General features: G+C 37.8%; 1 protein-coding gene across 1 annotated transcript; it reads left to right on the top strand.

Annotated features, from left to right (window-relative positions):
* The first annotated feature begins 11,983 nt into the window (after window positions 1-11,983).
* Window positions 11,984-15,899, top strand: LOC111882141 (uncharacterized mitochondrial protein AtMg00810-like). The gene is made up of 2 exons (XM_052771054.1): window positions 11,984-12,615; window positions 15,851-15,899. The coding sequence occupies exons 1-2, from the start codon at window positions 11,984-11,986 to the stop codon at window positions 15,897-15,899; spliced, it is 681 nt and encodes a 226-aa protein (XP_052627014.1).
* Window positions 15,900-19,498: the final 3,599 nt, after the last annotated feature.

Below are 19,498 nucleotides of genomic sequence, written 5' to 3'. Positions count from 1 at the left end.
AGAAATAGCATGATTAGAATCGTTAGATTTGATTGTGTATATACCTGCGAAAGATGGCTTGATCTTTCCTTCTTTGATTGCTTGCAGGTACTCTGGGCAGCTTCTCTTCCAATGTCCTATCTTATGGCAGTGGTGGCACTCTGCCTCATTCGGGTTAGGACAGGGCTTAGCGGGATCAACTTTGGTCCCACTAGAAGAGGCACCATCTCGGTTTTTGACCTTGCGATAGTTCTTTGATGAAGCCTTCCTCTTCTTTCCCTTTCCTCAGTCGGATTGGGAGCAGGTGCAACAGACTTGTCTTTGAAGTTGCTCTCAGCAACCCTCAAGAGACCTTGGAGCTTGCTTAGGGTGACCTCTTCTTTGTTCATGTGGTAGGTCATCCTAAATTGGTTGTACATCGGAGGCAAAGAGTGAAGCACCATGTCGATCGCCAAGTCTTCCCCAAAGTCAACATTTAACTTGCGAAGGCGGTCGACATACCTTTGCATCTTTTGCAAGTGCACGGTAAGAGATTCTCCATGACTCATCTTAGCGGAAATCATGTTGGTGAAAATCTCATAACGCTCTTGTCTCGCGTTTTGGTGGTACCTCTCCAATAAGTCTTGGTGCATCTCGTACGGGTACATGTCCTCGTAGGACTTTTGGAATTCGGAGTTCATGGTAGCAATCATGATGCAATGTACCTTCGTTGCATCTCGCTCATGAGTTTCAAAGGCGGTGATTTCGGCTGGAGTAGCGATTTCGGTGTTGATTTTCTCGAGCTTCTCATCAAGGACATACTCCTTGTCCTCATAGCGAGCAATGGTGCGAATGTATCTTATCCATTCGCTACAGTTCGTTCCATCAAAAGTGACCTTTTGGCAAAGGCTCATCAACGTGAAAGAACTAGCAGCAGCGTTGTTTGCGTTCGACATCTATAATTAGAAAAGGACAAAGATAGATTAGAATATGAATCCCTAATTATCACCCAATAAGAAAAATTAGGGCTAGGATCCAACAATGACATTTACATATTAGAAAAGGGATGCCGTAATCTAACATGCAAACAAATTGAAGGTAAGTGAATGACGATTCACTAATTCTCCATCACAAAAACCTAAACTATTAGTCCTAAGTGTTTTTTAGAATTCCTAGGTTCGGATGAGATTCATTGAAACTATTCAATGGCATGTTTAAATCTCGATATGCCCCTCTTATTTGTGATTGGGATGCCGAGGATCACAAAGCGGGTGTGAATTACCATGCAAATTCACATGGTGCCTTCATTGTAACGATCACCTATTCGATGTGCCGGTAAACCACACACGCTCCATCGAACTATGATAAACAATGAATCACCCTTTGCCACCTTTGCTTAGAACCAATTAGTGTGTCGGTAAACCACACACGCTCCACTAACTTCTTAGCAAGGGTGCAAAGTGTAATTTCATGGGATTGCATCGATTCACTTTTCCTAAAGTAACTAAGATTGGGAAATTTTTTTAAAAAAAATGTGTAGTTACTTTGTATTACTTATTATACTTTTAATGAGAGGAAGAGGTTGCCCTATCCTACCCGTTCGGCTAACGACCCTCCACCAATCAAGCAAGCGGTGGGTGTGAGTGTACACCCATTAAGCGCCATTTTATAGGCCGCAACCTTATACCCACCTTATAGATTGGCTTCGTGAATGAGGTCTACTAACGGTAAGACTAGCATTTAGTTATACATATATATATATATATATATATATATATATATATATATATATATATATATATATATATATATTATACTAGTAATATCATATTAGTATAGGGTTGTATTTTAAACCTTTTAAAATCTAGGTTTTTGAAATTTAAGTTGTCTAAATTAAAACTTTTTAATCATAAATATAAATTTCAAAACTTGAGGGCAAGTTTTAAACATTTAAAACATGGAGGATCAAATAACAAATAATTCCAATTAACAATTAATTTTCTAATTATCTTTGATTTGATTTATTCAAGATTTCTTTTAAGATAGTTACCAAAAATAATCAAAATATTCAATTAATTATCATATAAGGAAATTAAATATTTTATTAGTTGATAATTACTTTTAACTAGATCAAGATAATTGTTATATTTATCAAAAAATCGGATTTATGTTGATCTATTATGATTAAGGTAAGTTTCCATAAGATAATTACAAAGAATTCCCGAATCTGGTCATTCCTGACGCCTGGACTCGCCGAGTGCACAAAGGGACTCGCCGAGTCAGGCCTACTCGCCGAGTCCACTTTGAGACTCGCCGAGTCCATGACTCAGAAACCAAAAAATCGAATTTTGCAGGTTTGTTTCAGTTAATAAAGCAACAATTTAAAGAAAACCAAGCTAGGCTCTGATACCACTAATGGGTTTTAGCCATAAGAACTTTCCTATGTGCGCATGCAAAACGCTAATGCTCGGATCTAGGCATTCTAATTAAACATGCTTTGAATCCAAGACTTCTAATGACTAATTAGGTTAAATAACAACATTGAAACAGATCTAGAATCATACCTTTGAGTTCCTTGTTGATCTTGTGGTCTTGGAGCTTCTAGAGTCACAAATGTCACTCCTCTAATGGCTTACAAACACCAATAGCAAGAAAGATGATTTAGGAGAGAGGAGAGAGAAGGAAATCGGCCAGGGTTCTCTTACTTTAGGAGAGGTGCCGATTTCCCTTGCCCATGGGATCTATTTATACTTGTAGACTCCTTAAGGGTTACAACCTAAACCCTAATTGGATAATCTTCTCTTAAGGCTATCCAAATCCTTTCCTTAGATAAGCCATGGACGAATTTAGTTATCCTTTAGCTTCTAGAATTCGTCCCTAGTATATCTATAAGGATTTTCAGTCTAAAGCTTAACTATCAAACAATTGACAGTTTATACCCCTTTATTTAATTAACCTCTTTAAGTCACCAAATTAATTCTAATTAATTCTATGACTTATATTAATCAAATAACAATATATTATTCATTATATTATTCCCATAATATATTAATAATATTTACTCTCTCTTATTAAATCATCCTATCAAGTTGCTATGGTGAAGGCAACCCAAAAGGACCATGCACAACCGGATCAAATACTTTGCCTAATATAGTTGCAGCCTTAGACACTATTCCAACATAAACCTCTTATGGTTGCAATGCAAGTAAGTTGCACCAATAGTTCAGAAAATCAAAATTTCCTAGATCCCTACAAATCATTAAGCATCCTTTGGATAAATCCACCTAACCATCATGTGAGAAACTGTCATGTAAGACTCCGCTTCCATTCAATTAATATGATGTTCCTTATAAAGTTTTAATGACATTCAGTTCCATGTGTACATAAATAATGCTTTTAATAGATATAAAAAAAGAATAATGATCGGTTTGACTAAACAAAATGACAAGAGCAAAAGAATGTCGTTTTGGATGTATTTGTAATCCCAATACCTAAAATAAATGAAAAATCATAACTGCGTGTATTATGTAAATACAAACTATAACATACTCTAAAAAGTGCATTATTTGATGTTTTTCTCAACAAAACGACCAAAAAGCTGACCTTCAAATTGTTCTTTTATGTCATTAAATGTAGATATCGTCTTCAAAACTTATGGATGAAAGTCAGATTGATAAACATAGCTACCACCAGTGTTCCCCCAAATCTAGTAAACCTAACTACAAACTCCACAAAGGCAGGTCACTTCAAAGATTATGATTCACAAAACACCAAAATCAACATTTGGTTTATGAATCTAACAATGATATAATCTTGATAAACTTTTGGTAATGAAAATTTGAAAGCATTATATAAAAATATGAGATGAAATCAAAGATATCACATACTGATTCTTGTAAAACATAAAATACAAACATAGAGGTTAAAAGGGCAAAATGGTAAATTTTATGTAGCATTCAAGATATGAAGAAACAAATTATAGAGTATAAGATCTCAAACCTGTAAGCTTTAAATGAGTGAAAATTCCCCTATATCTATTCAAGACTTCCTCAAATCCATTACAAATCCTTCTTCAGGATAAAAGCATAAAACATCTTGATTGTATGTTGATGCTGCCATTTTATAACAAAAAATGTAAGATTTTTATGAAGATATATTTTTATTGGATTTTCAATTGTAAATAATGAAATTACTATACTGTCTCTAAAACCATAATAGGGAGTCAAGTTATCTTCATCAAAGGCAACAAAATTTTCCTGATAATGGTTGTTGCTTGTTCACAGGGATTTAAATCATCTCCAATATGATGCACACTTTTTCTTTTAAAAGACCTTAAACCTATTTGTAAGTAACTGGTTAGTTAGACTTAGTGTGCTTCTTATACAGTATCACATCACAAAGAAGGAAAAAGAACAAAAAGGGTAATAACGTAAATGTTACCAGTACCTTCAGTCACTTGTGCTAAAAATTTGGAACTGTCATTTTAGTAATTGTGAAAGCTTTCAACTAAACCTACTAGATAACAATCCATATGAATGTGATAATTTCCACTATCATACAAAAAAATTAGCAACAACTTGCATAGACTACAATACAATGCATAATATTACAAAAGTATAACATATTTTTGAAAAAAAAAATCTCTCCAAGAATCATTAGCGTACCAGAAGTTATCAAAATACTAAAGACAAAACCAATTATCCAAATTCTATATAAGATTGACATATCTAGTGACCATATGATAGGATAAATGAAATTTTGCAAACTATATAAGAAAAATTCATGAAATTCTACCTGTTCCAATGAAGTGTAATTATCTGCAAACCTTGAATACATATGGTCAAGCTTCTTCTATGGTTTATGGGGTTGACTATAGGTGATGGTGCAGGTGCAGGGGAACTGCGGGTGCATGATAATGTTGAGGATAAGTAGGATATGCCTCCTGGACAGGATAATTATGTATGTTTGTGGCAGCTATGAATTGTTGGAAAGATACCGTAGATTCAACAAGTGTTTGAAGAATCAGATGTTGGAGCACTTGAAGTTGAACATGGAGCACTTGATGTACACATGGAGCACCTGCTGTTGACATGGATCACTTGCTGAAAGCTAGTTGGATCATCATGATCTCAGATGGCACATCTAGATCATATGTGGAACATCAAGACACTGATGGATCATTTGGAATATTAATGGCTCGCCAGAAACATTGTTGACTCATTTACAACTCTATGGCTCAACAAGAACACTTGGTGGCTCAACTCAAGTCAATGGATCAACATGATCACGTTGATAGCTCAATAAGTCTGCACATGAATCATCATGTATATTGAAGACACGTCTAATTGCTCAAAGGAACATGAATTCCGTCCATGGTCCATCACGAACATGTGGTGGTACATCTTCAAGTTCAAGACATAGTCCAACATTCAAGAAACTACTCAACATGATCAACAACACTTCCGGAAGTTGATGGCATCTAAGAAGACAATTGAGCATCATGATGCTCATGACATTTTCACTATTGATCATGAAGGTTCAAGAATTATGAAGACTTATAACTTGGATGGAACCTTAACATAATATAACGGAATTGGAATATTCCACCCATTCTCCGTTAAGTAGGGCAAAGGTGTCAACTGATGACTTAGTCATGATGACGTGTCAACACCTGATTGGTCAAGCCATGTCATGGGCTTTTCCAAAGCATATAAATAGGCCCCTTGGGATCCATTATAAAGTCGCTCTTCCTAGCTCTTTTCTGATCATTCCTGCTCATTATGCACAAATTGTTCCCTAGACAAGTCTTCAGAGAGCCAATTGAGAGTTTTAGTGTTTTCTACGTTCAAACACTTGTAATTGAATCTTCATGAATTTGAGAAACATTTGAATCATTGATCTTGAACATTAAAAAACATTTTTCTATTAATTTGATTGATTCACAACTCTTTATTTTCTGCATTACTTACCACTTGACGATTCTGAAACTCTGCTTCAGTATTTTCAACGCATGGACTATTCTAGTCTAGGTTTGCTGAATTTTTCTCATTTCTTCAGTTGGTATCAGAGCTTGAGTGATCGACTTTGAGACTTAGAAAAATTTTCACAAATTTTTTTTGAAGTTTCAAACTATTATCACCTGTTTTCAATGGTAAGTGTGAATCCAAATCAAAATGTTCTCTCTTCAGTTTCAGTTGCAAACAGTCTTGGAGTAGGAAATCGTGCACCTATCCTTGTGCCTAGTGAGTACACTTCTTGGGCAAATCGCATCAAGTACTACCTAGAAGGTCATGACTCTGACATCTAGACCTTCGTCTCCACTGGGAAACATACTCCATAATTTTGAAGGACATCAGAGTTCCTGAAGCTGATGTCTCTCCTAAAACCTCAAAAGTTATCTCTGGATTTGTTTCCTCTCCTACTCAACTTCGTGACAGGAAAATCAAGAAGTTTGAGGCTAAGGCCATGCAAGAACTCTTATCTAGAATTCCACATGACATCTATGAGAAACTTGCTGATGAAGATAATTGTTCACCTTTCAATGTCTGGAACGCACTCAAGAAACGATTCGAGGGAACTGACAAGATCCTCGCAAACGGGAAGAAAGCTGCATTGACAGACATGGGCAACTTCAAGATGTTACCTCATGAAACTCTCTTTGATGCATATTCTAGGTACAACATTATTGTAAATAGGGTGAAGATACTCAAAGGAGAAAGATCGCAAAAGTATTTCAATATGAAATTCTTGAACAGTTTATCTCCGAAATGGGATACATTGCATATGATCATACTGCAAACTATAATCAATCTAGACACCATGTCTCTGTTTGATCTGTATGCTGAACTGCAACAACATGAGCCAAAGGTCAAAAAGCTAGCTCAAGAAAATCCTTTTGATAATTAAGGACTTGCCCTGGGAAATTCAACACTCATGGCAAATCATTCTCAAAACTTGATTGCACATCACAATCCAATCCCAAACCACTTTGCTGATCAGTTTACCAACCAAGGATATGGAGCATATCCTTATCAAAGTTCGAGTATGGCTCAACAGTACAACCAGAATCCGTACATGTCAACCCAACAACTTCTTCAGATTGTAGATGGGTATCTAGCTAATCATCAAGCTTTCACTGGAACCACAATGGAATCTCCTCAAATCAATGAGGAAAAGGAGTATAAATAATGCTTGGCACTCCTAGCCAAGTTCAATCCAAATTTCAAGAAGTTTGTGAACAAGCCAATTGGGAACTTAAGAGCCCGAAGTTATCATCAACCCCAACACTATGATAAGAACTCTAAAAACTTCCAAGGAGGAAGCAACAATCAACAAAGCTTCAACTCTCAGAATTTAAATTCTGAAAGTTACAATTCTTAAAGGATGAACACAAGGGTTCAAGATAACAAGTTGAAGTCCCATGAAGATAATAAAGTAATCAGGTGCCACAACTGTCAAGGTGAAAAACATTTTACCAAGGATTGCAAAATGAAAACCAAGAAGGTCAAAGAGAAAGCATGCTACATACAAAAAGCGGAGCAAATCAAGAAGCAGTCAAAAGACAAAGCCTTCATGGTCATGGAAACTCCAAGTGTGGAAGTCTGGGAAACAGATGATGAAGTAGAGCAACCAGAATAAACTGAAGCCTACAAGAACTACTTCTGCTTCATGGCTGATGATGACAAAGAGCCTTCTCCTCTCCATCAACAAGTTGTTGAAAATGTACGTTTTATGCTTCGTGATAATCATTTAACTATTGAGCCTTTTAATGATGACATTGACCATATTTCTGAAATGATCAAAGAATATGTCACCAATGCTGAATATTGTGTCAGTTACTACAAAGATGAACTGGGTGATACTCAGTTTAGACTTGAAGAACTGAGATGTCGTATGGCTAAGTTAGAAAATGACCTTGCAATCAATACTGAGGCACATCTTACGTCAGTTGAACAATACGAAATTATATTGAATCAACATGACATTATTGCAAAAGACAATCGTGAGATGTACGCCCGAATCAATAGTTATAAGACATCCAAAACCCTTCTCGAACAGAACTAACGTGCTATTCTTAAGGGAACAAAACCATCATGGGTCAAATATGGTATTGGTTATGATGAAATGAACAAGGAAATCATGGGTCTCAACACTCAACCAGAGTTGTTAGCATGTGATGCAAGTCACTTCACTGGAGACAATGAGGATCATGAAGAGGTGGTAACTTGTAATCTCGATGTAATTGCCACTTCATCCTTAAGCATCCCTTTGGAAGTTACATCATCCCATGATCTTCCAGACTCGGGTGCTGGTTCTGACTCTCTAGTAGAATTTTCTCTTGAGTGTCCTACCATGGAAAGTTTCAATTCAGAAGATGCGACTTCTGAAAAAACAAATATCCCTGACTCTAAATCTAGTGATAAAAAGCCCATATCATATGAGCCAGTAGGATATTCCAAGACTGAGCCCATTGAATTTCTCAGTCAAGAAACATTTCCATCTCTTAGTGCTTCTGTCTCTGGAACAAAGGACTTAGGATGTAAATATTTTAAGTAACAACAGATTAGAAAATATCCAACTCCAATCAACAAGGATAACACCTTGAAGACTGCGAGTAATGATAAAACTGTTGTTAAAATACTTAAGAGACCTTTTGTTCCAATCAAAATCTCTTCACCCAGTCCTAAACCACAGGAGACAATTGTAAATCCAACTAATGTCTCTAAAGATAAGGGAAAAGAGAAAATTATTGTCTCTAAAGACCAAGGTCCAACTATAGTCCATCCTTCAAAACCCAAAGTGGTTAAGACTACAAATAATGATAAGGATAGGAAAACCAAGAGAATACCTAAGGCTAAGCCAAGCCAAGGGAAGACCAAACATACCAGTCCTCCCAAAACTTCAAGGACTCAAAGAACCTCTCCTTCCAATCATGGTTTCTCAAATTATGGATTTCCAAACCAAACTGGAATTCACTATCATAATAATTTCAGACCTAACGATCTTCCTGATTTGTCTGAAATGATGAGACCAAGGCCTATTCAAACCAACCCTTTCATGTATCAGAATAGAAATAACCCTATGAATTATATTCTTGGTCCATATTGTGGTTTTTCTCCATCCATAGGAGGGAATCACATGTTTGGGGGAAACTCTAGGTTTCCAATGATTAATCAATTCGGGGGAAATACCCAATTTCCCATGTTTGATCAATTTGGAATGTTTGTGAACTATCCATTCTTCCCACAAACCAAACCTCAAAAGAAGACTCCTAGGAACACAAAAACGAAGGTCACAAAAAACCAAGCAAAACCCAGAGAGGTTAATGCAAAACAAGAAAAGATTGTCCCAACTCCCACAAGTACAAAGGAAGCTAACACTCAAGGACCCAAATCTACAAGGGTACCGAAACCTTCTCTCTAATTGCAGGATTTTTGTGCCAGGGTAGCACATGACGATACATGGTACATTGATAGTGGTTGCTCCAGGAACATGACCAGGCACAAAGCATATCTAAGAGATTTCAAAATCACAACACCTGGTTAGTATGTTACGTTTGGAAACAACATGAAGGGAGAAGTTATGGGACAAGGAAACATATCAAACGGAAACTTTACTGTTAAACGTGTAGCGTATGTAGACGGTCTTAAACATAACCTTATCAGTGTTGCACAGCTTTGTGACAATGATCATGTTCACCAAAACCAAGAGTTTAATTATGGATACCAACAAGCGCATCCTTGTTGATTCCCCACAAAATGGGAACATGTATCCTCTTGATATTGAACTAATAGAGGGAACTCCTTATATTTGTCTTATTTCCAAAGCTACCTCTGACATTAGTTGGTTGTGGAATAGATGACTCTCTCACCTCAACTTTGGTTATATCAACAAAATCATTGGAAATGATCTTGTAAGAGGACTACCATTATTAAAACTTGACAATGATATACTTTGTGCTGCATGTGAACAAGGCAAAATCTCCAAATCACCAGACAAAATTATAACAAAACATAGTATATCCAAACCTCTTCAGCTTATACATATTGATTTGTATGGTCCCACTACAGTTCCTAGCTTAAGTGGTAAGAAATACATTCTTATGATTGTGGACGACCATACCAAATTCACTTGGGTGTACTTTCTGCGAAACAAATCTGAAACCACCAATAAGCTAATCAACTTCATCTGCTACATAGAAGTTAGGGTAGGCAAGCCACTTAGAACATTGAGAAGTTACAATGTTGGCGAATTCAAGAACAACGCCTTAGATAGCACAATTTTTCTGCACCCTACACTCCACAACAGAATGGTGTAGTTGAAGGAAAGAACCGGACACTATGTTAAGCTGCCCGATCTATGTTGATCTTCACAAAACTATCACAATACTTATGGGCTAAAGCCACAGCAGCCACTTGTTTCACTCAAAACAGATCCCTAAACAACAACAGGCTTGAAGTCACTCCCTATGAAGCAATGAACAAGAGGAAGCCCAACATCAAATTCTTTCACATCTTTGGCTGTCGTTGCTATATCAAGAACAATAGGGATCACCGAAGGCTGATGAAGGTATCTTTCTTGGATATTGCCTTCACGCTGCAGCCTATACAGTTCTGAACAAAAGAAACAGGGTGATAGAGGAAAGCAGTGATGTCACTTTTGATGAAAGTTATGTAATGGTTCTGGATCCAAACCACTTTGGTCCTTAAATAGTAGTACCATTTGATAAAATGAACCAGCCGTCACCTGCTAATGATTCTGCTCCAGTCCATGCTATTGAAGTAGATTTTGATTTCCTCTTTCCAACTCAACCTTCTGCCCTTGAATCAGAAAAGCTCACAAAAACAGCTTTTCCTGATATCTCACAACCTCATTAACCATCAAAAGTCTCAGCTTCCACCAGAACTTCGGTTGAGGGGGAACCATCTTCGAATGATTCTATCCCTAAAATTCCTTTAACATCTTCTGAACCTTCTACTCCAATCTCCCATCATCAATCTGGACCAGTCATAACACCAGTCACTACATCTTTCGAGGGGGAACCACCTTTGAATGGTTCCATTCTTAAAGGTGCTTTACAATCTTCCCAACCATCCAGTCCATGGTTTCAGGAGGAACCCCACTCGACCGGTTCCAGTTCCTCAAGTTCCTTCACATCCACTTCATCTGTTGAATTCAAGCATGCAACAGTTGAGGGGGAAGCACCTGTTTCAGGTAGTTTTGGAATTTTCCAAGACAATCTCTTTGAAGGAACATTCACGTCCGACTATCCTTCTCGTCCAAGAGAACAATATGAGGTAGTTTGTACTCCTCAAATCCATAAGGAAGCTCGCCTTACAAAATGGAAAAAGGATCATCCAGTCGATCAAATCATAGGCAATGTAGATTATGGAGTAGTGACTCGTTCAGCAACCAAGAATGAATGTTTATATGCAAGCTTTCTATCCATGATAGAGCCTAAAGATATCAAAGAGGCTCTACAAGATGCAGATTGGGTAAAATCAATGCAAGAAGAGTTAGCTGAATTTGAATGCAACAACGTGTGGGACTTAGTGCCAACACCAGAAGGAGTATTAGTTGTTGGTTCACGATGGGTCTACAGGAACAGAAGTGATGAAGATGGAGTCATCATCAGGAACAAAGCCAGACTATTTGTCAAAGGCTATTCACAACAAGAAGGCATAGACTATGATGAAACCTTTTCACCTGTTGCACGGATAGAAGCCATTAGGATTTTCTTGGCATTTGCTACACACAAGAATTTTAAGGTCTACCAAATGGATGTGCAGTGTGCATTCTTAAATGGTGAAATTGATAGGGATGTCTATGTTCAACAACCTCCTGGATTCGAAGATCCAAAGTTCCCCAACCGTTGCTATAAGCTTCAAAAGGCTGTATTTGGATTAAATCAAGCTACAAGAGCATGGTATGGAAAATTGTCCAAATTCTTGGAAGAATCCAAGTTTCAAAAAGGTTCTATTGATCCCAATCTGTTTAGGAAATCCATAACAACCATCTGATCGTCATGCAAATCTACTTCGACGACATCATATTCGGTTCAACCAACAAGGATCTTAGTGATGAGTTTGCTCAGTTGATGAAAAGCAAATTTAGAATGAGTATGATGGGTGAGCTCAATTACTTCCTAGGTCTACAAGTTCGTCAATCTCCTAAGGGAATCTTCATTGGTCAAGAGAAGTACATCAAAAATCTGTTGAAGGGATACTCCATGGAGAACGCATCCTCTGCAAAGACACCGATATCTACTTCCTACAAGCTTGATTCAGACCTTGATGGGAAATCTGTAGATCAGAAATACTACAAAGGAATGATTGGATCATTACTGTATGTTACAGCTACTCGAGCAGACATCATGTTTTCAACATGTCTATGTGCACGCTTTCAAGCCAATCCCAAGGAATCACATCTCATTGCAGTCAAAAGAATTTTCAAATATCTGAAAGGAACTGCTTCTCTGGGTCTATTCTATCCTGCTAAAGGCAACTTCTATCTCCAAGCCTTTACTGACTCAGATTATGGAGGATGCAAGCTCGACAGAAAGAGCACTTCTGGTAGCTGTCAATTCTTAGGAGGCAGATTGGTCGGTTGGACTTCAAAGAAGCAAACATGTGTTTCAACCTCTACTGCTGAAGCTGAGTATGTTGTTGTTGGATATAGTGTCTAAGTCCATAACTTTATTTGGTATGTACTTGAACCGACCCGACATGGTCCATTTGGGTTGCATGGCATTGCAATACTTGGATAGACAAAATGAGAGAAAGTACACTTGTGATTATTAATATATTATAAGTTCTAATATATTAATAATAGTATTATTTAATTAGTATTGATCAAGTATTAATCTAGTATTAATTTGGTGATCAAAGTGAGACTAATTAAATATATAGGGTTGATTATGACAATCATCAATTCTTTTATGGTGGATTAATGACCCATGGTTTATGGGTTATGGATGTAACCATTTGGAGCTCCATGGATAGTCCATGGGAGTTACAAACCCATGGGTCATGAGAAATGAAGAGTCATGACAATTATGAGTCTTTATGATGAAACCCTAATTGTGGCACCACTATAAAAGGGACCCTTTGGCTAGCGAAATCGACACCTAGTGTTTCTCGAGACGGCATAACCAATTTTCAAGTGTAAGAAGTATTCTCTCAAGTTATTCCAAGTTTTGTGGTGTTGTGTGAAGCATTTGAGGCACAACATTTGGGGTTCTAGGCTCACAAAGTCTTGAAGGAATCCAAGCAACAACAAGGTATGTATTTCTACTAGTTTCTATGTTTTATGTAATCCCCATGCCTTGCTAGTTAGGAAATAACCTTGAAAAGAAATTTGCATGTATATAGAGAAAACATAGATTCAAGGTTATTAGGGTTTCATGTACACTTAGGAAGTGTTAGAATGCTCAAAACCAATTAGTGGTATCAGAGCCTAGGATTGTTTTCTGTATACTTGATGCAAATCTGCTTAAAAATCGAAAGTTCTGCACTCTGACGACTGGACTCGCCGAGTCCATGAACAAATTCATCCTACTCGTCGAGTAGGATCATGCACTCGACGGGTATGAGCGTGCTGGGAAATCTTTTGAGTTTTGTTCCTGGAAATGGATTAAAATCATTATCCCAATCTGTTTTGGACTTGTAAAATTTGTTTTTCAAACTGATAATGATTATGTTAACCCATTTTACATGACTTTTATCAATTTTCATGTATTGTATATGTTTATATGATTTCTTGAAATTGCTTGACATGAATTTGTGTTCTTGTGAGTTTTTAGAAGATCATAGGAATTATGTGTAACCTCCATGTGTGTTTAATTCATGATCTTAATGGCAATGATGGTGTCCGTAACTTGTCCTCAAGTTATGGATAACCAAAAGTCACTTCTTTAAATTGTGATTAAAGAACTAAAGAGGTTTCATAAAATGAAGAGTCTTCATTTTTATGAACCATTAAAACTCATAAGTTACAAATTGAGGAGACTTGGAATAGTTTCAATTATTTCCCTCAAGTTTTGGAATTTGAAAAGTCTTACACTTTAATACTTTAATTCCAAGTTAAATCTTAGATTTTTTAAAAGTTTAAAAATCAACACTTATACTATTATTATAATTTTATTATATAGATATGTATAAGAATATGTCATTCTTACCGTTAGTACGCCTCATTCATGAAGCTGATCTATAAGGGGGGGGGGGGGGTATAAGGTTGTTGCCTATAAAATGGTGACTTAATGGGTGTCCACTCTCACCCACCGCTTCCTTGATCGGTGGAGGGTCGTTAGCCGAACGGGTAGGATACGAATTTAAATACTCATTAAAAGTATAATGAATTATAAAGTAACTATACATTATAAATTCCCAATCTTAGTTACTTTAGGAAAATGTGAAATTGGTGCTAGCCCATAAAATTACACTTTGTACCTTACCAAGCCCTTAGTGGAGTGTGTGTGGTTAACCGGCACACTAAAATGGACTAGTAAGAGTCGAAATGGGTAACTTGACTTTATTATAGATCGGTGGAGCATGCGTGGTTAATCGGCACATCGATTAGGTAATATTGTTGAGGGTACCAAGTCAATTTGTATGGTTATTCACACCTTGTTTGTGATCCTCGGCATCCCAGTCATAAACTTGAGAGGGCACAATCGAGATTCAAACATGCCATTGAAAAAGTTCAATGTATCTCAAAAGATCTAGGAGTTTCAAAACCAATAAAACCTAATAATAAAATATTTCTTTCTTATTGTGGAAATTGGTAAATCGTCATTTACCTACCTTCAAATATTTTATAGTGTGGATTACGACATCCCTCTTCCACCTATAAATAGTTTGTTGGATCCTAGCCTTAATATTTCATTTGGGTGACTTATTAAGGATTCTTAATCTGATGAAACTTGTCCTTCTTTCAGATGTCTTCCAATAACGCTGCTGGCTCAAACCCTACAGGCTCCTTTTCCCTAATGAACTTGTGAGGGAAAACCACTTTTGATGGATCCAACTTTAACGAGTGGATCAGAAACATCAAAATTATTACCCGCTATGAGGACAAAGAATATGTACTTGACAGGGAGCTTAAGGTTGTTAATGAAGCCACTGCTACTCCTGAAGAGTTTGCAGAGATCATTGCACATGATAAGGATGCCACCAAGGTGTCCTGCATCATGATGGCCACAATGACTTCGGAACTCCAAAAGTCTTATGAAGATTTCTGCCCTAAGAGATGCACCAGGATCTGATACAAAGGTACCATCAGAGTGCGCGTCAAGAGAGGTATGAAATCATTTCCTCCATGATAACCGCAAGGATGAAGGATGGTGAACCCATCACCGGTCACTTGCAGAAGATGTAAAGGTTCATTGACCGGTTGCTGAAGCTAAATGTTGACTTCCCTAAGTAAATGGAGATTGACATCATTCCCCATTACTTACCTCCAAGTTATGATCAGTTTCGTATGACTTATCATATGAACAAGTAGGAAGTCACACTTAGAAAACTTCAAGGACTCTTAAGGATAGCTGAAAATGGCCTTAAGGGTAAAGCGGTTACTACTTCTACTCCTTCAGCAGCCCCTGTTCTGGATATTGGGCAGGGAAAGGGTAAGAAGAGGAAAAGCCCTTCGAAGGGTACCAAGGGTAAGACTCTTGATGGTTCCTCTTGAAGTGGGACAAAGAAAGGTCCCATTACTCTTTCTTCAAACCCAATGGAAGCACAATGCTTCTAAAACCAAGATAAGGGACACTTCAAGCGAAGCTGCTCCAAATATCTACAAGAGATAAAGGATGGGAAGGTTAAACCCACCAATGCAGGTATTTACATAATATTGTCTAACAACTCATCTAATGCTAATTCTTGGGTGTTTGATACAGGTTATTGTATCCACATTTGTATAGATTTGCAGGCACTAAGAAGAAGTGAGTAACTGGAGCACGGGAAGATAAACTTAGTCATGCACAACAGGAAAGCATCACCTGTACCAAGATAGGAGTTTATTCTTTATTGCTTAATAATTGGTTAATGTTAGATTTGAATAAGTGTTGTTACTCGCCCGAAATGGCGAGAAATATTATTTCTTTTCATGGCTTGTACAAACAAGGTTTTTCATTTTCATTTGATAATAAAAATGGTGCTATTAATGTTTATTACAATTATGTATTTTACTTTAAAGCAATATCTTGTGATGTGGTATATGAAGCTGTGAATGTTGTAGACAATTTAGGAAATAATGTGTTGTATATTGATTCTTCAGATAGCTTGGATAAAACATCCTTGTGGCATTGTCGTCTTGGACATGCTAACAAGAAGCGCATAGGCCAACTCCAAAAGGCTGGAGTCTTGGAATCATTTGACCTCAAGTCAGATGATAGTTTTGAGTCTTGTTTACTTGGAAAAATGACAAAGTCACCCTTCACAGGTACTTGTGATAGGGGTGAAGGTTTGTTGGACCTTGTAAACACAGATATGTGTGGGCCCTTCAGAGTTGCTACAAGGGATGCTAATCGCTATTATGTGACTTTTACTGATGATTACAGTAGATATGGATATATTTAATTAATCAAGCATAAGTCAGAAACCTTTGAAAAGTTCAAAGAATTTAAGCAGGAAATTGAGAATCAATTGGGCAGGAACATCAAGATGCTCTGATCCGATCGGGGAGGAGAGTATCTTAGCATTGAGTTCCTTGACTATCTTAAGGAATGTGGGATTGTCACACAATTGACACCTCCCAGGACACCACAGCTGAATGGTGTGGCTGAGAGGTGCAACCGAACCTTGTTGGATATGGTCTGTTCCATGATGAGTCGAGCTTCGTTACCAATCTCTTTCTGGGGGTATGCCTTAGAGACTGCCGCCCATATCCTTAATCTAGTCCCAACTAAAAAGGTTGCCAAAACACCTCATGAGATGTGGACTGGGAAAGTACCCAATTTGGACCACATCAAGATTTGGGGTTGTGAAGCTTTTCTGAGGCGTGAGACTCATGACAAGCTTAAACCCCGAAGCGAGAGGTGTATTTTCATTGGCTACCCACAAAGATCCTTTGGTTACCTCTTCTATAGACCCAGTGATAATGTAGTCTTTGTAGCTAGAAGAGGAGTCTTTCATGAGAGAGAATTCATAAGCCAAGGGGACAGTGGGAGGCAAATTGACCTTGAAGAGCTTCAAGAGTCAAGTGGTGAAGAAACCTCAAATGCTGTTAGCCAACCTGAGGAGGAAACTCATGTTGAGCCGATAGCTGAGTCTGTACCTCCAAGACGTTCCACTAGGTTGAGGAACACACCTGGATTTTATTATGGTTATCACATCACCACCGAAGGTGATACATTTATCGGTGATAGTACATTGATAGATTTGGATGAACCAAATAATTATAAGGAAGCCATGGCAGGCCCTGAGTCTGCGAAATGGAAGGAGGCTATGGACAACGAGATTCAGTCCATGTATGACAATCAAGTTTGGAACTTGGTTGACAATGTACCAGGTCGTAAGACAGTTGGGTGCAAATGGATCTTCAAGAAGAAGACTGACATGGATGGGAAAGTACACACTTATAAAGCTCGACTGGTTGCAAAGGGCTTTGCTCAAACTCCGGGAGTTGACTATGATGAGACCTTCTCACCAGTAGCTAAGATTAAATCTATTAGAGTGTTGTTAGACATAGCTGCATTTCATGATTATGAAATATGGCAAATGGATGTCAAAACCGCTTTCCTTAATGGGAAGTTGGCTGAGGATGTTTAGATGGCTCAGCTAGAGGGTTTTGTCGATCCAAAATACCCTAATAGAGTGTGTAAGCTTGAGAAATCCATTTATGGATTGAAACAAGCATCTCGCAGATGGAATCTTTGCTTTGATGAGAAAGTCAAAGATTTTGGCTTTTCTAGGAGTGAGGATGAGTCTTGTGTGTATGTCAGGGCCAGTGGGAGCATACTTAGCTTCTTGGTGTTGTATGTGGATGGCATACTTCTCATAGGAAACGACGTCCCAACTTTGCAGGAGGTTAAGTACTGGCTTAGGAAGTGTTTCGCTATGAAGGACCTTGGGGAAGCTACCTATATCCTAGGGATAAGGATATTGAGAGATAGGGTTAAGAGACTAATTGGACTTAGTCAAAGTACTTATGTGGATAAGGTACCGAAGAGGTTCAGTATACAAGATTCCAAGAAAGGAGAGTTACCTATCTAGAGTAATGCCAAGCTGAGTAAAACTCAGAGTCCGAGTACAGAGGCTGAGATAGCTGAGATGAGTCAGATACCATATGCTTCCGCTGTGGGCTCGATCATGTATGCTATGACTTGTACTCACCCTGATGTGGCCTTTGCTTTGAGCATGGTCAGTAGATATCAAGGGAACCCTGGCAAGGCACACTGGACAGCGGTAAAGAACATTCTCAAGTATCTACGGAGGACTAAGGACTGGGTCCTTACCCTCGGAGGCAGTGATGACTTGAGAGTGGAAGGATATAGTGATGCTAGCTTTCAGACTGATAGGGATAATTTCGGCTCTCAGTCAGGCAGGGTCTTTATCCTAAATGGAGGAGCAATTACTTGGAAAAGTTCCAAGCAGGAGATAGTAGCTGATTCAAATTGTGAATCACATAGCAGCAAGCGAGGCAGCAAAAGAGGCGATATGGCTAAAGAACTTCATCGGAGACCTTGGAGTTGTACCAACTATAAAAGAGCCAATGGAAATTTTATGTGGCAGTGAAAGTGCGGTTGATTTGGCTAAAGAACCAAGAGATCATCGGAGATCTAGGTATATTGACAGAAAATACCATTTCATCGGACATAGAATAGAAGAAGGACTCCTCATGGAAAAGAGGGTATCATCGGATGAGAACCTGGCAGATCCCCTCACGAAGGGACTGAGCAGGGTTAAGCATTTACAGCATGCGAGGCGCATTGGGCTGAAGGATGATATTAGTTTCAATAATTAGACTCCTGAAACTTGTAAAATGTAATTGACATTTAATGATAAATAAAAGTTGTTATTTATTTATGAGTAAGGTGTTACTATCTTGTGTTGATTGTTTACTATGTTTCAATTGTGCATGTTTTTTACTTCCAGAATAATTATGTTAACAGTCAAACTTTGGAAGTAAGTATTGATTTAAGACTGTCATGAATTTGGCATGTATGATTTGTCTAAAGTGCTTTAGACAATGCAATGGTTGCTACAACATTCATGAGTACTCATAAGGGCTGAGTATTGGATTCAAATCACGCTCACTTGCATCACTTCATGGAATTTATCTCGAGTGATCGTGAGACGGTAATATCATATAAATCTTCAAACCTAGAGATATGAGTTATTGACTATGAGTTGGTTATTCATTGATTGTACGAAAACGCATTGGTAACTCGATGTTATAAAACGTGCCTTTGTGAGACAAAAACGCAAACTTGTGTAGTTTGAGGGAAATAAAAAGTTTTCCTTTGTGAATATCTATACCCAATAAAAAGCTTCTTCGTTAAAACAAAGCGAGTCAAGTTCCAAGTATATATGTTTAATTTCTG

Source organism: Lactuca sativa, chromosome 4 (assembly GCF_002870075.4).
Source record: "Lactuca sativa cultivar Salinas chromosome 4, Lsat_Salinas_v11, whole genome shotgun sequence".
Taxonomy (NCBI): Eukaryota; Viridiplantae; Streptophyta; class Magnoliopsida; order Asterales; family Asteraceae; genus Lactuca; species Lactuca sativa.
The sequence above is the reverse complement of the archived record's forward strand: the minus strand, read 5'-3'. Positions and strand labels throughout refer to the sequence as shown.